This window comes from Panthera pardus, unplaced genomic scaffold (genome assembly GCF_024362965.1).
Source record: "Panthera pardus isolate Hobbes unplaced genomic scaffold, ASM2436296v1 HiC_scaffold_16, whole genome shotgun sequence".
NCBI classification, from domain to species: Eukaryota; Metazoa; Chordata; class Mammalia; order Carnivora; family Felidae; genus Panthera; species Panthera pardus.
The window spans coordinates 151521448-151542178 of NW_026526721.1; the positions used below are offsets into that span (position 1 = coordinate 151521448).

A 20731-nucleotide genomic window follows, 5' to 3' on the forward strand; every position below is an offset into this window, starting at 1 on the left:
GACAGCATGCTCCCTAAGGGTTTCCTCACGAAGGGTGCGTGGAACATACACTTGTAAAAAAAACTTTACAATTTTGAAAATGTTTTTATCTTTAAACGTTGTCGTTTAGTTGGGTAAACGACATATGGACATAGTCATATACCTAACAAATGCAAGGCGCATTTCTAAGAGATATCACTGTGGTCCCTGGGTGGTGGCTCAGCTGGTTAAGCGTCTGACTCCTGATTTCGGCTCAGGTCATGATCTCACGGTTCGTGAGTTCGAGCCCCCCTCTGGGTTATATGCTGGCAGTGCAGACCCTGCTTGGGATTCTTTCTCTTTCCCGCTCTCTCTGCCCCTCCCCCACTCTTGCTATTTCTCAATATAAATAAATAAAACTTAAAGGGTCTAAGAGGTATCACTAGATATAATTCAATTTATGTAACAGACTGTGGCAAACTGTATTTCTCTTTTTGGGAGGCTTGCTCTGGGGAAACCAGCCACTGTGCTAGGAGGAAAGTGGGGGGGGGGGAGGAGATGGAAGGAACTAGCTGATGTGGAGAAGCCACAAGGGGAGGAAGTGAGATCTAAGCTGAAGGCCAGCATCAACCAGCAGACACGTGGGTGAACGGCCCTTCAGAAACTTCTAGCCTCCAGTCTTCTGGTTAGGACTCCAGACATCACAGTAGAAATAAACTGTCCTTACGATATCCTATCTGATAAGCAAGAAAATGTCTGTTTACACCACTAAGTCTTGGGGCGATTTGTCACATGGTTGTACTAACTGGAATACTGAATATATTAAGATAAAATGAAAGTTGCCCTTAAAACCATGCCAGAAAGGACCATTTCAAGTACTTTTTTTTTTCTATCAAGTACCCTGAACCACTTTTATTCTTAAGCTCCAGAACATAATACATCTGAGATATATGCCTTCCCCTGTATAAATGCTTAGAATCCTGCAACCGTACAGACATCCACTTACTGTGGAGACTTGACCCTGAGCCTCACTAAAAAGCCACTAGATGCAGAGGCTTCCAAAAGTAGAATTTGATTCCAAGATTCATCAGATGACTGTGGGGGAAGGGAGCCATAAGCACAGAATGGGAAGAGGCAATGTGGAATTAGACGGTAACTAGAAGATCGGTACAAAGTCATGATTTTATTATTTTTATCTTTTAAATATTTTTTAAAATTTACATCGAAGTTAGTTAACATATAGTGTAATAATGATTTCAGGAATAGAATTTAGTGATTCATCACCTACATATAACACCCAGTGCTCATATATATATGAGCATATATATATGCTCATATATATATAACACCCAGTACTCATATATATATACATATATATACACACACACACACACATATATATATATATATATATATATATATATATATATATATATATATATATACCACATCTTCTTTAGCCATTCATCCATCGATGGTGGACATTTGGGCTCTTTCCATACTTTGTTTATAGCGCTGCTATAAACATTGGGGTGCATCTGTCCCTTGAAAACAGCACTCCTGTATCCTTTAAATAAATAGCTAGTAGTGCAATTGCTGGGTTGTAGGGTAGTTCCATTTTTAATTTTTTCAGGAACCTCCATACTGTTTTCCAGAGTGGCTGCACCAGTTTGCAATCCCACCAGCAGTGCAAAAGAGTTCCTCTTTCTCTGCATTCTTGCCAACATCTCTCACTGCCTGAGTTGTTAATTTTAACCATTCTGACTGGTGTGAGGTGGTATCTCATTGTGGTTTTGATTTGTACTTCCCTGATCATGAGTGATGTTGAGCATTTTTTCATGCATCAGTTGGCCATCTAAATGTCTTCTCTGGAGAAGTGTCTGTTCATGTCTTTTGCCCATTTCTTCACTGGATTATTTGTTTTTTGGGTGTTGAGTTTGATAAGTTCTTTATAGATTTTGGATACTAACCCTTTATCTGATATGTCATTTGCAAATAACTTCTCCCATTCCGTAGGTTGCTTTTTAGTTTTGCTGACTGTACCCTTTGCTGTGCAGCTTTTCATCTTGATGATGTCCCAATAGTTCACTTTTGCTTTTGTTTCCCTTGCCTCCTGAGATGTTGTTGAGTAAGAAGTTGCTGCAGTCGAGGCCAAAGAGGTTTTTGTCTGCTTTCTTCTGGAGGATTTTGATGGCTTCCTGTCTTACGTTTAGGTCTTTCATCCATGTTGGGTTTATTTTGTGTATGGTGTAAGAAAGGGGTCCAGGTTCATTCTTCCGCATGTTGCTGTCCGGTTTTCCCAACACCATTTGCTGAAGAGACTGTCTTTATTCCATTGAATGTTCTTTCCTGCTTTGTCAAAGATTAGTTGGCCATACGTTTGTGGGTCCATTTCAGGGTTCTCTGTTCTGTTCCATTGATCTGAGTGTCTGTTTTTGTGCCAGTACCACACTGTCTTGATGAGTACAGCTTTGTAATACAGCTTGAAGTGCGGGACTGTGATGCCTCCAGCTTTGGTTTTCTTTTTCAGTCTTTGTTGCTTTTGGTCTTTATTTACTTGTTTTGTTTTGTTTTTTCATCTTCTCTCCCTTCAGAGAGTCCCTCTTAAAATTTCTTGCAGGGCTGGTTTAGTGGTCACAAACTCCTTTAATTTTTGTTTGTCTGGAAAATTTTTCTCTCTCCTTCTATTTTGAATGACGACCTTGCTGGATAAAGAATTCTTGGCTGCATATTTTTCTGATTCAGCACATTGAATATATCCTGCCACTCCTTTCTGGACTGCCAAGTTCCTGTGGAAAGGTCTGCTGCAAACCTGATCTGTCTTTCCTTGTAGACTAAGGACTTATTTTCCCTTTCTGCTTTCATGATTCTCTCCTTGCCTGAATATTTTGTGAATTTATGTTGACGGTCAGTTTTTGTTGAATCTAATGGGAGTTCTCTGTGCTTGGTTTCCTTTTTCAGAATTGCTTTGGGAGTGAAGCAATCGATTTAGTTTGTTCTAGCTCTGTGAAGAATGCTGGTGTTTTTTTGATAGGGATTGCACTGAATATGTAGATTGCTTTGGGTAGTAATGACATTTTAACAATATTTGTTCTTCCAATCCATGAGCATGAAATGTTTTTCCATTTTTTGTGTGTGCCTTATTCAATTTATTTCATAAGTTTTCTATATTTTTCAGTGTATAGATTTTCACCTCTTTGGTTAGGTTTATTCCTAGGTATTTTATGGTTTTTGGTGCAATTGTAAATGGGATCGATTCCTTGATTTCTCTTTCTGCTGCTTCATTATTGGTGTATACAAATGTAACCAACTTCTGTACATTGATTTTATACCCAACGATTTTGCTGAATTCATGAATCAGTTCTAGCAGTTTTTTGATGGAATCTTTTGGGTTTTCCATATAGAGTATCATGTTATCTGTGAAGAGTGAAAGTTTGACTTCCTCCTTGCCCATTTGGATGCCTTTTATTCCTTTGTGTTGTCTGATTGCTGAGGTTAGGACTTCCACTACTATGTTGAATAACAGTGGCAAGAATGGACATCCCTGTCATGTTCCTGACCTTAGGGTGAAGTTCTCAGTTTTTCCCCATTGAGGATGATATTAGCGGTGGGTCTTTCATATATGGCTTTTAAGATCTTGAAGTATGATCCTTCTATCCTTACTGTCTTGAGGGTTTTTATCAAGAAAGGATGCTGTATTTTGTCAAATGCTTTCTCTGCATCTATTGAGAGGATCATATGGTTCTCGTCCTTTATTTTATTGATGTGATGAATCACATTGATTGCCTTGTGGATATTGAACCAGCCCTGCATCCCAGGAATAAATCCCACTTGATCGTGATGAATAATTCTTTTAAAGTATTTTTAGATCTGGTTGGCTAGTATCTTGTTGAGGATTTTTGCAGCCACGGTCATTAGAGAAATTGGTCTGTAGTCCTCCTTCTTAGTGGGGTCTTTGGTTTTGGAATCAAGATCATGCTGGCATGATTTTAAATATGTATACAGCTGTGTATGGACAAATGCATAGACATTTGTATACATACATATGCATATATATGGTTGAATCCATGCAATTACTCTTTTTCTCCAGCTCTGTCCATTGAAAGGACACAGAACCAATGACAACCCAGCAGGAAACAGCAGATCTAATGCTTGGACCCTGATTTCTAAATACCAAGTTTCTGTGTTCTCCACATAAAAGAATAGGGCTTCTTAGAAACTGATTCAAGAACTGGGACAAGTGAGTTTAAGATGAGCCTGGAGCATCTTGTAATGCCAGAATGTAAGGAAGTGCTAAAAAAGAAAGCGAAAGAACACAGAAGACCATTTGTAAGGCTCCCACTGGACAAACCTAGTATAATTACATAAACTTTAAACAAACTCATTCTAGGCTAACACAACTTCGTTATCCAGAATGATTCTAAATAGATGCGCCCTTGAATACTGGCCAAGGAAATGAACTCTATGCAATAGCTACATTTTATGGTACTACTAGGATACATGTTTTGAAAAAGATAAAATCATCAATTGGTCAAGTGGGGAAAACCCAACTACTTCACTAAAACTGACCAAGCAGACCTTTAAGGTGTATTCTCTTGATCAGAACTATGCTGACCAAAACACTGGGTACAAAATAGGTTCCAAGTGCTTCTTATAATATTTATAATTGCCCTGATGTATTTTACTCTCCTCCACTGTGGGATATTCAGGTGTTTAAATGTTGCTATTCTGCCAATATCAAACTGACATCCCAGAATGATTCTGCATCAGAGACTAAAACCCTTCTGGTTAACTCCTGTCCTTTAGGAACTTTTGACCAAAATGGGAGGAGTTGAGAAGTTTTGGAAGAGTTGAGGGCAATGGTGCAGACCTGGCCTAAGACAGAGATACTAACAGCAAACACTGGAAGATTCACTGTCCCAGACTGCAAGTTTTTTTCTCTCTCCTCTCAGTTACAAATTTGTTTTTGCCTTTGTTCACTGACCACAGCATACCGACTACTATTCCTCAAATGGGCATGCAGATAACAAATTCCTCTGAATTATCCTTTGAAAACGTCTGTCTACTAATGAGTCTTCCAATCCATGAATATAGTATATTCAGTATTGTGCTGGTAAATGTTTAATGACAGGTTCTTGGAGATGGTGGAGAGCCATGATTTGATAGTATTTGCTGGCTTTCATGGTGTAAATACTTCCTCTGTGGTCGAATTCAAGATACCATCACTGAACATGGAGTTGGGGAGAGATGTGCACGGTACACTCTTCTGAGCTACTATGACCTGGCTCCAACATACTACTGGCTATATATCTATTCATCTATTTGGGTCTCCTTTAATTTCTCTCAATTATATTGTTTAGTTTTCTGTCAAAGTCTTGTACACGTTCATTTAAATTTGATTTATTTAAATGCACTACAAACTATCATATTTTAAATTCGCTTTATAATAGCTTGCTCTGGTACATAGGAATAAAATTAGTTTTATACATTGACTTTATATCTAGAGACTTTTAATAAATTCACTGATTAAATACAATAGGTTATCTGTGGATTTGGATTTTCTGGGTACACAATCATGCCATCTGTGAATAATAACAGTTTTACTTTTGTAAATACCTTTTGTAAAATTATGAAAATTTTATTTGATTTTTAGTTTGCTTAGCGTTTTTTAAATTATGACTAGATATTAAATTTTGTCTGTGTCTATTGAAAGATAACTATGTGAGTTCTCTCCCTTACTGTTAAATGGGGAATTCTACTTATTGCTTTTCAGATGTTAAACTAACTTTGCACTGTTAGATCAAACCACGCTGGTTATAATGTTTTTTTTTTTAAGTTTATTTATTTTGAGAGAGCGTGCATGCACCCATGCCTGTGCACCCAAGCAGGGGAGGGGCAGAGAGAGAGGCAGAGAGAGAATCCCAAGCAGGCCATGCACTGCCAGCGCAGAGCCCGATGCAGGGCTTGAACTCACCAACTGTGAGATCATGACCTGAGCTGAAACCAAGAGTCAGATGCCTAACCAACTGAGCCACCCAGGCACCCCTGTAATGCTTATCATTTTCATATAAAGCTGAATTCCGTTTGCTAATGTTTTCTTGGGAAACTGCAGTTCTGTTCATGACAAAGTTTAGCCTTTCTTATAATAATCCTTTTCAGATTTTGGTATCCAAGATTATGCTTTTCTCATAACACAAGTTAAGCTGTCTTCCCTTTTTTTCTATTCTCTGTATTGTTTATAAAAGGTTGTTGCATTTCTTCCTCATAGGTTAGAGAGAATTCACAGGTGAAGCCATCAGGGCCTGAACTTTTATTCGTAGGTTTGTTGTTGTTTTAGACAACTTTACTGAGATATAATCTCCATGCCACAACTCACCAAATGAAAGGGTATAATACAGTGGTGTTTAGTATTTTCATAGAGTTGTGCGACCACCACAATTTTAGAGCTTGTTAGAAATTGTGAGGTTTTAATTTAATTTTTTTTCAACGTTTTTTATTTATTTTGGGGACAGAGAGAGACAGAGCATGAACGGGGGAGGGGCAGAGAGAGAGGGAGACACAGAATCGGAAACAGGCTCCAGGCTCCGAGCCATCAGCCCAGAGCCTGACGCGGGGCTCGAACTCACGGACCGCGAGATCGTGACCTGGCTGAAGTCGGACGCTCAACCGACTGCGCCACCCAGGTGCCCCAGAAATTGTGAGGTTTTAAATTATAGATTCAGTGTCATAAGATTTTTCGGGTGGCTTATTTTCTCTTGATCTGTTTTGTATATTGTATTTTCCTGCAAATGTCTCTATTTCATCTATATTTTCAAATGTCTAGATATAAAGTTGTTCATAAACCTCTTATTTTTCTAACGTCTGTAGGATCTATAATATCTTCTTTTCCTTGATATTGGTGACTTTGTACTTTCTTTTCTTTTTGATCAGCTCTGCTGGGAATTTATTAATTTTATTAATCTTTTCAAAGAACTATGGAAAGAGCCCAAGTGTCCATCAACTGATGAATGGATAAACAAGATGTGGTTGCTACATATATACAATGGAATATTACTCGGTGATCAAAAAGAATGAAATCTTGCCATTGGCAACAAAGTGGATGGAACCAGAATGTATTATGCTAAGCAAAATAAGTCAGTCAGAGAAAGAAAAATATCATACGACTTCACTCATATGTGGAATTTAAGAAACAAAACAGATGAACATAGGGGAAGGGAAGGAAAAATAAGAACAGAGAGGGAGGCAAAGCCTAAGAGACTCCTAAATAGAGAAAACAAATGGAGGATTGCTGGAGGGGTGTTGGGTTGGGGATGGGCATTAAGGAGGGCACTAGTTGGGATGAGCACTGGGTGTTATATGTAAGTGATGAATCACTAAATTCTACTCCTGAAACCATTATATGCTACGTGTTAACTAACTTGGACTTAAATAAAATTTAAAAAAATCCTTTCAAAGAACTAACTTTTGGCTTTGTTGATCCTACTGCTTATTTGCTTTCTATTTCACTTAAATTTGTTCTTGTTTAGGTAGGTGGCCCAGTTGGTTAAGTACTGGACTCTTGGCTTCAGCCAAGTCATGATCTCATGGTTTTGTGAATTCAAGCCCCACACTGGGCTCTGTGCTGGCAGTGCAGAGCCTGCTTGGGATTCTCTGTCTTTCTCTCTCTTTACCCCTTCCCTGCTTGTGCTGTCTCTGTCTCTGTCTCTCTCTCTGAAAAAAAAACCCCACAATTTAAATTTGTTCTTGTTTTTATTATTTCCTTCCCATTTCTTTGGGTTTAATTTGCTATTATAATTTTGGGGAGACACCCACGTAGTAGATTTTCAGACTATTTCTCTTCTAACATGTAAATATAAGTCGGTACATTTTCTTCTAAGCTTGGCTTTAGCTGCATCCTACAAGCTTTGATGTACCATTTTAAAATGATCATTCATGGGGTGCCGGGGTGCTCAGTCAGTTGAGTGTCCAACTTTGGCTCAGGTCATGACCTTGAGATTCATGAGTTTGAGTCCAGCAACAGGCTCTGTGTTGACACCTCAGAGTCTGGAGCCTCGGATTCTGTGTGTGTGTCTCTCTCTGCCCCTACCTCCCCCCCATCAAAAATAATAAATAAACATTAAAAAAATTTTTTTTAAATATTCATTCACGGGGCACCTGGTGGCTAAGTTGGTTGAGTGTCCAGCTCTTGATTTCAGCTCAGATCATGATCCCAGAGTCATGGAACTGAGCCCCAAATTGGGACTCAGCGTGGAGCCTTCTTAAGGCTCGCTCCCTCTCTCTCTCCCTCTGCCCATCTCCCCTGCTTGCACCCTCTCTAAAAAAAAAGATAATAAAAGATTATCATCCATATAGAGTAAATAAGGCATGGAGATGAAAACTATAGCATAGGGAATATAATCAGTAATACTGATATTGTGATAACATTGTATGGTGACAGATGGTGGTGACTTATCATGATGAGCACTGAGTAACATGCAAAATTGTTGACTCACTATGCTATACACCTAAAACTAATATAGCCCTGTGTATCAATTATACTTCAATTACTTTTTTAAATGATCATTATTTTGTATTTTCTCATTTCCATTATGATTTCTTTGGTTCATGAGTTTAGTAATGAACTGCTGAATTTCCAAATATTTGGGTAGTTGCTAGTTATATTTTTGTTGTTGGTTTCTATATTAAGCCCACTAGGTTCAAACTCTATATGCGTTTAGTCTTTTGAAAAAAAAATTAAAGATGTATTTTTGTTTATTTATGGAGGGTGCACGCTCAAGTGGGGGAGGGGCAGGGAGAGAGGGAGAGAGAAAGAATCCGAAGCAGGCTCGGTGCTTTGTGTGGAGCCCAACATGGGACTTGACCTCACAGACCACAAGACGCCACCTGAGCCAAAATCGAGACTTGGATGCTTAACCGACTGAGCCACCCAAGCACCCCAGTCCTTTGAAATGTTTTGATAATTGCTTCATGATTCAGCACATGGACAATTTTGATGTTTCATGTGCACTTTTAAAAGAAAATACATTTTGCAAGTGCTGGCTGTAGTGTTATATATAACTCAATTAGACACAGTTTGTTAATTGCTCGATTCTTCTATATCTTTACTGTTTGGGTCTAGCTGCTTTTTAAGTTTTTGAGAGAAAAAATGTTAAAGTCTCCTACATGTTTGTTATTGTATCTGTTTTTCTTTTAGTCTTATAAAATTTTGCTTAGTATTTTGAGGCTAAACCATTCGTGTGTACAGATTTTAAATAGTATCTCTTGGATGGACTTTTAAATGTTCACTATGAAATGTCCTTTTTTCCTTTCTTTCTATTAATGCTTCTCGCCTTCTCTGATATTAGTAAATCCACACCACCTTTCTTGTGCGTAAAATATATCTTTATCCATCCTTATATTGTCAATCTTTTTGTACCCTTACTTTTAAGGTTATCTCATATAAGCAGCATTTAGTTGGTTTTTGTTCTTATTCACAGTCTGAAGGTCCTTCTCTTTTAATTGGGGTACCTGGTCCATTTACATATCATGTAATTGTTGTTGCTTTTCATTCCTTCTTGCATTTCTCTGCTTCCATATGAGTGTCATTTTCTTCTGATTAAAAATTCCTTTGGTGTAGATCTTCTGGTGATGGAATTATCATTATCTGATAGTGAATTACCAGTTTTCATCTGAGAATTTCATTTTATCTTCATTTTTTTTAAGTTTATTTATTTATTTTTAAGAGAGAGAGAGGGAGGGAGGGAGGAGAAGGCATGAGTGGGGGGTTGCAGAGAGAATCCCAAGCAGGCTCAATGCTCAGCGTAGAGCCTGACACAGGGCTTGATCTCACGACCGCGAGATCATGACTTGAGCCCATACCAACAGCTGAATGCTTAACGGACTGAGCCACCCAGGCATCCCAACTTATTGTTGAAATTTTTGAAGAATATTTTCACTGGGTTTAGAATTCTAGATTGAAAGTTACTATCTTTCATCACTTTGAAGCTTCCAAGTATTTGCTAGCTTCAAACATTTCCATTAGAAGGTGGTGGGTCTTTTTTCTCCAGATGCTTTAAGTTTGGGTTTCCCCCACCTTTTCTTTGGTTTAGAACAGAATTTTACTATAATATGCCTGGGTATGATTTTCTTTTATTTTACTCTGCTTAGGGTTGTTAGTGTTTTACTCTATGGCTTGATGTCTTCATTACTTTTTGGTCACTGTCATCCACTAAGTTTTTCAACCCTGCTGCTGCCCCCATGCTCTCTCTCCTCCCTTTCTGGGATTTCAATTACACAATAGACCTGCTTACTAGGTCCCATATTCTTAAATGCCACTTTCTGTATTTTTTCTTCTCTTTTCCCTTTGTGTTTTAGTTTGGATCATTTCTACTGACCTCCCTGTAAGTATTATCTTCATCTGTGTCTAATTTGCTGGTAAGCCCTTCCATTGAGTAATTTCAGTTCTAGAAGTTTCATTTCTTGTAGATTCCTATTCTTCAGGTTATCTAGTTATAATACGGCCATAACTGGAAATCTGCCTAATACATGTATGTTTCTAATGCTTGGTTTTGAGATACTAGACTTATAAGAGTTGTAAAAAATAATCCAGAGAATTCCCATATGGTCTTCACTCAGCTTCTCCTTATGTTAACATTTTCATAACAAGAGAACTATGATCAAATCTAAGAAATTAAGCTTGCTACAATATATTAACTAAAGTAAGAATCTATGTAAACTTTTCCAATTTGTCCACTAACTTTCTTTTTCCATTGCTGGATCAAATCCAAAACCTGAAATTCCATTAGGTTCCCATGTCTTTTTAATCTCCTAGGATCTGTGACAGTTCCTTAGTCTTTCCTTGTTGTCCATGACCTTAAGCATTTTAGAGAGCACTGGTCAGTTATTCTGCGCAATGTCCTTCTAGAATGGTCTTCAGTTGGGTTGGTCTGATGTTTACTCATGATTACATTGAGGTTATGCATTATTTACAAGAATATCATACAAGTGATGTGCCCTTCTCAGTATGTCATATTGGAGGTATATGATACGTATTAGCAGTGATGTTAAAATTAATCATTTGGTCAAAGTCCTATCTGCCATGATTTGCCATGGCACAGTTACTATTTTTCCTTTGTAATTACAAGGTATTTGGGGAGAGACTATGCAATCATCTGTTTCTGCTAAAACTTTTACCCCCAATTTTATCATCTATTGGTATATCCTGCCTGCAGATTTTATCAGTGTGATATTTAATGGTAACTTTTTTATTTCTTTCATTCTTTCTACGTATTAATTAGAATTATTCTGAGCCACTTGGCTGGCTCAGTTGGTGGAGCCTGCGACTCTTGATCTCGGGGCTGTGAGTTTAAGTCTCACACTGGGTATGGAGATTACTTTAAAATTTCAAAAATGTTTTAAACTAACTTAGAATCCTTCCGTAACAAAGAGTCATCCCTTCTCCTCCATTTATTTATTCAGATGTTTACTTATTCAGTATGAATTCATGGACTTTATTTTATTCTTTGGGTTACAATCTGAATACCATTATCATTTATTTTGTTGTTTGAAACGTTTCAACTTTGGCCACTGAGAGCTCTGTGTCCTTTTGACATGCCCCCTCTTCCTGTCCCTCTTTTTCTTTCTCTCATCACTTCCTTACACTTTATGGCACCACAAGATGTTCTAGGTTCACATATTTCCCCTGTCTCAGCCCTGGAATTAACTAATTTACCAAGGCGCCCTAGTGCCTTTTATTGGAGAATCGTACTTAGAAACCAAGATGTGGACACTAGGTGTGCTAAGTGCTGCTAGGATGCCACTATTTCTGTTCTTCTCGGTAGCTGCAACTAGGAAATACATGTAAGTGTACTAACTTATGCATTCACACACATCTATATTTATTCTTGTATGTGTCCACCTGTATGTGTAATACGTAAACACATTTCGAAACCACAAATCCATTATTTGTATCTCTGACTACAACCCAGCACCCAAGAGCTGATTCCAGCAGTCCCTTTCCTTATTTGCAACTTCTTTCTGCAACAGTGGAAAACCTAATTCTCATCCATATATTTTTAAAATTTAAGATGTTTCATCAATAAAAAGTTTGTGAAAAACTTATAACCATAAATTCTTCTCTGAAATGTACTAATTATGTGTGATTCTTTGTGTACCATGGGTGGCTTCTTCCAGCCACATGTACTCAATTTTACACAGTCATATTATGTTGTACTTTAATTTTTAACATTATTATACATACACATCCCCATATATTTAAACATTTTTTCATCCTTAGCAACCTTCTTTTTTAAATTCATTAATTGTGAGAAAGAGGGAGAGAGAGAGAGAGAGAGAGAGAAAGAGGCAGCATGAGTCGGGGATGGGCAGAGAGAAGGGGAGACAGAGAATCCCAAGCAGGCTCCTCACTGTCAGCACAGAGCCTGACGCAGGGCTCGAACTCATGAGAACATGACCTGAGCCGAAATCAAGGGTCGGATGCTTAACCAACTAAGCCACCCAGGCACCCTGCAATGTTCTAAAGGAATAAATACCTTACTAATCCACTTGTGGGCTGTTATTCACTAACTTATCAAAACCCCTTATAAGTTATTTTCTCTTTCCCCTGCACACGCACACACTTGGCTTTTTTTTTTTTTTTAGTAAAATATGACACCTTTCATTTGTTCTTGATTTATCAGGGGCAGGCAAGGCCAAGAGGTAGACCCATATTTGAGTATTTATGTAATTTAGTCCATACATATTTACTGAGGAACTACTATCTGCTGAGCACTGAAAATAAAATAACGCAAGCCTAGAAATAATTCCTGCCCTTGTTGGGCTTACAGTCTAGTGGGAAAGATAAATATAAAATTGTGCCACCAAAGAGAAAATGGTGGGAAAAGGGCCTGCAATCAGGACATTTAATCCAGTCGGGAAAGGTGAGGGTGACTTTCCAGAGAAGTGACAACTCAGCAATAGGAAAGGGGTGAGCCCTAGAGGACCAGGCAAAGGCAGAAGGGAGGACTGGTCCATGGCAGTCTGTGACCACCTCATCTACAGGCTTCCACAGATGGCACCTTCCAGTCCTGCATATAAGGGTCTGTCACACGGCCCTGAGCAGTTCTTTCTCTGCCCTATTCCACCCCCCCAACTGAAATTATTTTTACCCCCTTTCTTGGAGTCTTTGCCAACTTCTGCAACTGTCCTTGAAATCTGATGACCAGACACAGAGGTCCAAAAGAGAATATATCACTGTTACATTTAAGGAATTAAAAAAAACATTGCTTTAACATTTAACACATAAGACTGACATGTTTGCCCGCTTTTGCCCTGGGTGCTTGAGAGTTCATAAAGAATAATGGACTGCTCTTTAAACTGTAAAGTACAATACACATGTGTGTGAAAGAACTTGCCACGATTAGGCCTGGCAGTCTTTGCATCTGGTGAACAGAGTTGGCGGCTACTAAGCTTGGTCTCAGTCTGATTCCCTAGAATGGTGGAGGCTAGAATGAAAATGAAGGAGGCTAGGGAAAAGGAATCAGGAGAGTCCCTATAACTACTCTCAGAGGGATCATTGTATATGCTGTTAAGTGAAACAAGCAAGGTGCAGAGGACAGTAAGAAGGAGAGGGGGTTCAAATACATCCATATATTTGCTTATGATTCCAAAAAGAAACAATGGAAGAACCCAAACTAATGAAAATAGTTACTTGTCGGGTAAGGAGAGCATAAGGAAGAGGGGAAAGGAGCATGAAGTGAAAGAAAGTTTCTTTTTATTTTATTTTTTTTAATTTGTTTAATGTTTTTATTTATTTTTGAGACAAAGAGAGACAGAGCATGAGCAGGGGAGGGGCAGAGAGAGGGGGAGACACAGAATCTGAAGCAGGCTCCGGGCTCTGAGCTGTCAGCACAGAGCCCGACGCGGGGCTCGAACTCACAGAGTGTGAGATCATGACCTAAGCTGAAGTCAGACGCTCAACCGACTGAGCCACCCAGGCGCCCCAGAAAGTTTCTTTTTAAATAGAGAATCACAGCCAATAAATGCAGAAGGAGTAACAGAATTAGAAATGACCATGTTATAACCCTTAATTTTGTTTAAAAAAAAAATGGATCTAGGTAATAATCATCTAAGGCTTCTAAAGCCACTACAAGAAAGGTTGATAAAAACTTCATAAATGACGGTTCAGGCTCGCAGCACCCAAAACCATTCTTTCCTGGTAATAGGAAAAGCAGATACACGCCTCCTGATGGGATATAATAAGAAATACATAGCACCACCAAAGTATTATTCTTGCCAAGAAAAGAAAAAAAACTGAACATGAATCTAATCAAATGTCTACATCGAACTATAAGTTTATAGAAATAGGAACAAAGGAACGTGTTTCGTGTCACCACAATGATACAATCAGCCAAACCCAGGATTTACGAATCCTGGGCCTTTTTAAATAAATAAAGGGTCTTTTTAAAACGTAGGTTGAGGGGCTTCTGGTCCAAGACCACAACGTGGGAAGACCCAGAACTCACCCCTTCCACAGACGCTCTAACCCTCCACCTATTTGCAGTGAAATTCCTCCTGAAGAAGGGCCAACTGAACAGCTGCTCCGCGACAGGAGACAGAGAGACCACACAGAGAACGGCAAGGGAGATGGGGAACAGTCACAGCGGGAACCCCTACCCCCAATGCCGCAAACTGCAGCAGGGAGGGAGGACATTGAAGGCGCAGTTAAAAAAAAAAAAAGCGGTAGTTGAACAGGGCAACTAGAATATAAAGGATCCAGCCTTAGGACTCTGCCGGACAGAGGGAGCCGCTGAAACTCTCCGGCGGGCGAGCCCTGCGGTTAGCACCCCTCCTCCAGCCGAATTACACAGCCAAGAGCAGGGTCTGGGCACCAGAGCTGGCCTGCCACCTCCCCTAGCACATATGAGCCCCCGCTATCCCACCACCGCGGCCCCAACACACTGCATATTGAGACACCCCTGGTCAGCGCTCACTGCGACTCCAGCCATCACAAATGCAAAGCACCCCGGAACACCCCAGGCTGCCACCACCACTGTGACAGAGTTGCCGGGTCACCCCCGGCACAAAGCACCCTGGCACCCCCTGGCCCATGCCCACCTCAGCTCCAGCCGCCCCACCAGGGTGTTCCTGTGCAGAGTATCCTAGGAAACTCGAGCCCATGCCACGCCTCAGCTCCAGCCGCCTCGCAGGGGTGCCCCTTCCTGGGCCACCCAGGGTCTCCCGGTCCGTGCCTGCTTCAGCTCCAGATGCCCCCGAGGGCACTCCTGTGCAGACGCCCTGGGACATCTCAGCCTGTACCCACTTCACCTTTAGCCGTGCTGCCAGGGTGCCCTCTGCACAGAGAGTTCCAGGACCACCCCAGACGGCACCGACTTCAGCTCCGGCCATCTCCGCAGGACAGTTCCAGCATGGAGTACCCCGGAACCCCCTGCCCATGACAGCCACAGCTCTGACCAGCCAGCCTGTGAGAAGGTGGGGAAGGGACAGTAAAATATCTTCCAGACTGAGAAGGCGCTTTGTGACCAGAAAACAAAGCAGGTGAACCCACGCAATTTATAGAGTTTTATCCAGGGTAACTTACTGACGGGGGGGAATCCGGGGGCCAATGATTCAGGCAGCTGCTACATGGCTACTTTCCACAACGTCTGCACCTTAGTCCACAGATTTTATAAAGCGAAGGGGTGTGCAAAAGGGCACTGTAGTGAGATCAAAGGGTTCACGTGCACTTCAAAGGGTCTGCATACACCTAACTGATAGCTGGCCTTTAATTAGATCTCATGGTGCCACCTGAGGCACCTGAGGACTGGGGCGCCTGGGTGGCTCGGTGGGTTGAGCACCCGACTCTTGATTTTGGCTCAGGTCAAAATCCTGAGGGTGGTGGGATTGAGCCCCACGTCGGGCTCTGCACTGAGCATAGAGCCTGCTGAAGATTCATTCTCTCTCTCTCTCTCTCTCTCTCTCTCCCTCCCTCCCTCCCTCTCTCCTCCACTTGCTCTCTCTGTCTTTAAAATTAAAGGAAAGCAGAGGTGGGGGGAAGGAAGGAAAAAGACTATGTTATCTCTAACAGATCTCTAACAGAAGCAAGCTTCCCTCCATCCCAGCCTTGGTGGGCATTTCTAACGTGTATATATTAATCTCCAGGGGGCTTGGAACACATAGCCCCAAGAGCGGTCACCTGACGAACGTGAACACGATGGAGGGCCAAATATGAAGCCAGCATTGCCAGCCTTCCTGCACTCGACAGTCGCCAGGCGCACGCCGTCTACACAGAGGACAACCATACACAAGATTATCCCTTCAAGTTTAGAAGCAGCTGTTCCACCTAAGTCACACAAACACAGAAAGTCAAGCAAAATGAGACGGGAATACGTGCCAAAGAAAGAAAAAGACAAAGCCTCAGAAAAAGAACTAAATGAAACCGCGATAAACAGTGTATCTGATAAAAAGCTCAAAGTAATGGCCATAAAGATGCTCACCAGGCTGGAGAGGAGGGTGGAGAAACTCAAAACTTCAACCAAGAGAAAGAAAATATAAAAAGAAACCAGAATTGAAGAATACAATAACTGAAGTGAAAAATGCACTGGAGAGAACCAACAGCAGATTGGCAGATACAGAGGAATGATTAGCAATCTGGAAGACAGGGTAATGGAGAGCAACCACGCTGAACAGCAAAAAGGAAAAAAAAAGATACAGGAGAGCAGGTTAAGGGATCCCTCAGACAACATCTAGTGAACAAATATTCACATTACAGGGGTCCCAGAAAGAGAAGAGAAAAGGGGGCAGAAAATTTACTTGAAGATATAATAGCTGAAAATATCCCAGACTGGGGAAAGAAAGAGACATCCAGGTTCAGGAAGCACAGAGAGTTCCAAACAAGATGAACCCGAGGAGGTCCACGCCATGGCATGTAATGACTAAAATGTCTAAGATTAAAAATAAAGACTGAATTTTAAAAGCAACAAGAGAGAAGCAACCGGTCACTACAAAGGAAACCCCATAAGCCTATCAGCTGATTTTTCAGCAGAAACTTTTCAGGCCAGAAGGGAGTGGCATGACACATTCAAAATGTTGAAAGTTAAAAACGTACAACAAAGACTATCCTACCCAGCAAGGCTATCATTCAGAATTGAAGGAGAGAGAAAAAGCTTCCCAGAAAAACAAAAGTGAAAGGAGTTCATCACCACCAAATAGTCCTCAGAAGGAATATGAAAGGGACTTCTTTAAGCGGAGAAAAAGTCATAATTAGAAATAAAATTACGAGAGGAAAAAAATTTAGGAGTAAGAGTAAGCAAACAGTACAGGTAGTGGAGTCATCACTTATAAAGCTTGTATGAAGTTGAAAAGACAAAAGAAGTAAAATCAATTATATCTAAAAAATTAGCTAAGGACTCACAAAATAAAAAGATGTTAAATATGGTAACATATATAAAATGTGGAGGGGAGAGTAAAAATGAAGTTCTTTTACAATGTATTCAAACTTAAGCGACCATCACTTAATATAGACTGCTATATACTTAGGATGTTATACATGAACCTCAGGTTAACCACAAATCAAAAATCTTTTATGATACACAAAAAATGAAGAGAAAGAAAGCCAAGCATAACATGAAAGAAAACAATCACAAGGAAAGATAGCAAGAGAAGAAAAGAACAGAAAAGAGCTACAAAATAACCAGAAAACAATTAACAAAATGACAGTAAATTCAGACTTATCAATAATTACTTTAAATGTAAATGCTCCAATCAAAAGACACAGGGTGACAAATAGATAAAAAAAAATAACACCCCTCTCTATGCTGCCTACAAGAGACTCACTTCAGATCTGAAGACACATACACACTGAAAGTTAAGGAAGGGAAAAATATATTCTGTGCAAATGGAAGCAAGAAAAAAAAAAAGCCAGGGTAGCAATACTTATATCAGGAAAAACAGACCTTAAAACAAAGACTGTAACAAGAGACAAAGAAGGGCATTACATAACGATAAAGGGATCGATATAATAAGAGGATATAACTATTGTAAATATCTATATACCCAATATTGGGGCATCTAAATATACAAAGCAAATATTAACAGAAATAAAGGGAGAAATTGACAGTAATGTGATAACAGTAGAGGACTTTTTAAAAATGTTTATTTATTTTGAGAGAGAGAACACAAGCAGGGGAGCGGCAGAGAGAGAGAGGGGGACACAGAATCCGAAGCAGACTCCAGGCTCTGAGCTGTCAGCACAGAGCCCCACGCAGGGCTCGAACTCACAAGCTGTGAGATCATGACCTGAGTCAAAGTCAGATGCTTAACTTACTGAGTCACCCAGGAGCCCCAGAATACACATTCTTTTCAAATGCACAGGGAACATACTCCAGGATAGAGCCCATGTTAAGCCACAAAACAACTCTCAATAAATTTGAGAAGAGTAAAGTCATATTAAGCATCTTTTCCAACCATGACAGTACGGAACTAGAAATCAATTACAAGAAACAAGCTAGAAAAAACACAAACACGTGGAGGCTAAATAACATGCTAGTAAACAACCAATGGGACGATGAAGAAATCAAAGAGGAAATAAAAGAAATAGACTGAGACAAATGAAAATGAAAACACAATGGTCCAAATCTTTGGGATGCAGTGAAAGTGGTTCTAAGAGGGAAACATACAGCAATACAGGCGTACCTCAAGAAATAAGGAAAAGCTTACCATAGTCTTCTCCCTAATTTTGTATATGGTTTTAAAATTCCATGAACCACTTTAAAAAAATAAGGAAGCTGATGAAGGAAGAGCTGTAAGGAAATAAGATTTTTGTTTTAAGTAGGCTCTATGGCCAGCATGGAACCCAACACAGGGCTTTGAACTCACAACCCTGAGATCAAGACATGAGCTGAGATCAAGAGTCAGAAGCTTAACGTGCTGAGCCACCCAGGTGCCCCAAGAAATAAGATTTTTACCTCATAAACTGGCCCAACTTCATAATCTGTGAAAAATCCGACTGATGGTTTAGCAAGAAACACTGGAGTATCAGCACAACTGTGGGAGGGCAAAAGAGGGGAGAAAAGCTGTTAATTTCATCCATGTGCTTCATGTAAAATAAATACACCCAAACCGGGGCGCCTGGGTGCCTCAGTCGGTAGAGCACCCGACTTCGGCTCAGGTCATGATCTCACGGTTCTTGGGTTCAAGCCCCGCATCGGGCTCTGTGCTGACAGATCAGAGCTGGAGCCTGCTTCAGATTCTGTCTCCCTCTCTCTCTGCCCCTCCCCTGCCCGTGCTCTGCCTCTCTGTCTCTCAAAAACAAATAAACGTTAAAAAAAAATTATTTTTTAAATAAATATACCCAAACCATCAGAGATATTCACAAGATGTCATTTACTGGACTTTGTTCCTGTTGTTGAAGCAGGTTACAAAATAATTTTACCCCACGATAGAATCTTTGTGAAGATACGTACAGCTGCGTGTTTCATTTTCAATATGCGTAGAAGGCTTCAGCTCTGGAAGCTTACATAGCAACATCCTAAACTGGGTTTTTAATATGGGTGCTGGTTTTCTTTGAAAATATTAATTTTCTAATTTTTCTTAATAAAAAGATAGTTGACTTATAACTGTTAAATAGTTTTAAGTCCATTAAAACTATGAACTCATAAAGCAATTCACTCCCTTCACGAGGACAACTGATGAAATAAGCCAAAGGCACTCACTGAAAGAAAATCACAATGTATGTTTGTTATTTGTCATTAATCAAATTTTACGTATTTTTATTCTTGAGTTTCTATTCCAAGACATAGGAGTGCAACAGAAGAACACGTGGCTACGGAGATTCCTCCCATCTGACCAAGACTGCCCAGATGTGAGCAGAGGACCAACACTAACCCGATTCCTCAAACCCCTGGCAGGTCAGAAAAGCACAGTCCAGGCCTCTGGGGGATGTCCGAAGGCCAGGCCTGTGGGGAGCCCGGAAGCCCTGCTCTGCTCTGATACTGACACCCTGTCCCCCAAAAGTCTAGGATCCTCCATAACCCAGGCCAGACCCAGGACCTTCTGGGTCCTCCAACGGGTCTGACTTTCTGATCATACAAGTCAGGGAAAGACCCACCTCTCCACCGGCTCTCCTCTCTGGAAGTCTCCTGTCAGCACTGGCTTCTTCGGAGGAAAGAGGAGAGACGTGCCTCCACGTGGAGTGTTAGGAGGGAAAAACCGGGGGTTTTTGAGGAAGCGGACCCGACTGTCCATTCTGGCGAGCAGAAGTCGCTCCAGTTCTCTCTGGGGCACAGGTAAGTGGTTCATCCAGTTCTTATTCGTGGGTGGACCTGTTTTCTTTGAAACACACACACACACACGCACAAAATAGAGAGTCAATGACAGGCAGGGGGACTGCGTGTGCTGGCATTTGGCCAGCCGCACGACCCACGGGTGATCAGGGCAAATCCTCCCCCCCTATTTCGCTGTGGATCCGCAACATCCTGGGTCACCTGGAACTCCTTCCCCAACCCCCACAACCTCCCTGTGCCCGCTGCCCCCACGCCCCACCGCGCCCAGGCTTCCACGCCAACCTGGACGGTGTTGCGCTCGGCCTCTAAAGGTGGGTCCCATGTCGGGCTGTCTACAGTGTAGTCCAGCTCCTCGTCAGACTTGGCGAGCATCTTCCTGCAGGGATCTTCAAGCTTCTTGGTCAGGTGCTTCTTTGGGACAGAACGCTTCTCACAACTGAATGTGAGTTTTGAACGTCCAGGGACAGAGACGCCTGCGGCACCAAAGGACCAAACTGAAAGCTCCCACAGATGAA

At 40.8% G+C, this 20731-nt stretch overlaps 1 protein-coding gene across 2 annotated transcripts in view; it reads right to left on the minus strand.

Annotated features, from left to right (window-relative positions):
* Positions 1–20731, minus strand: part of DLEC1 (DLEC1 cilia and flagella associated protein) — an 88980-nt gene that overhangs the window by 43127 nt on the left and 25122 nt on the right. For both annotated transcript variants that reach the window (XM_053903993.1, XM_019418708.2), the window contains exons 4-6: positions 20499–20689; positions 20042–20262; positions 18900–18978 (exon numbers count right to left, since the gene is read on the minus strand). In XM_053903993.1, the coding sequence (XP_053759968.1) occupies positions 18900–18978; positions 20042–20262; positions 20499–20689 (491 nt within the window). The remainder of the gene's footprint in view (positions 1–18899; positions 18979–20041; positions 20263–20498; positions 20690–20731) is intronic.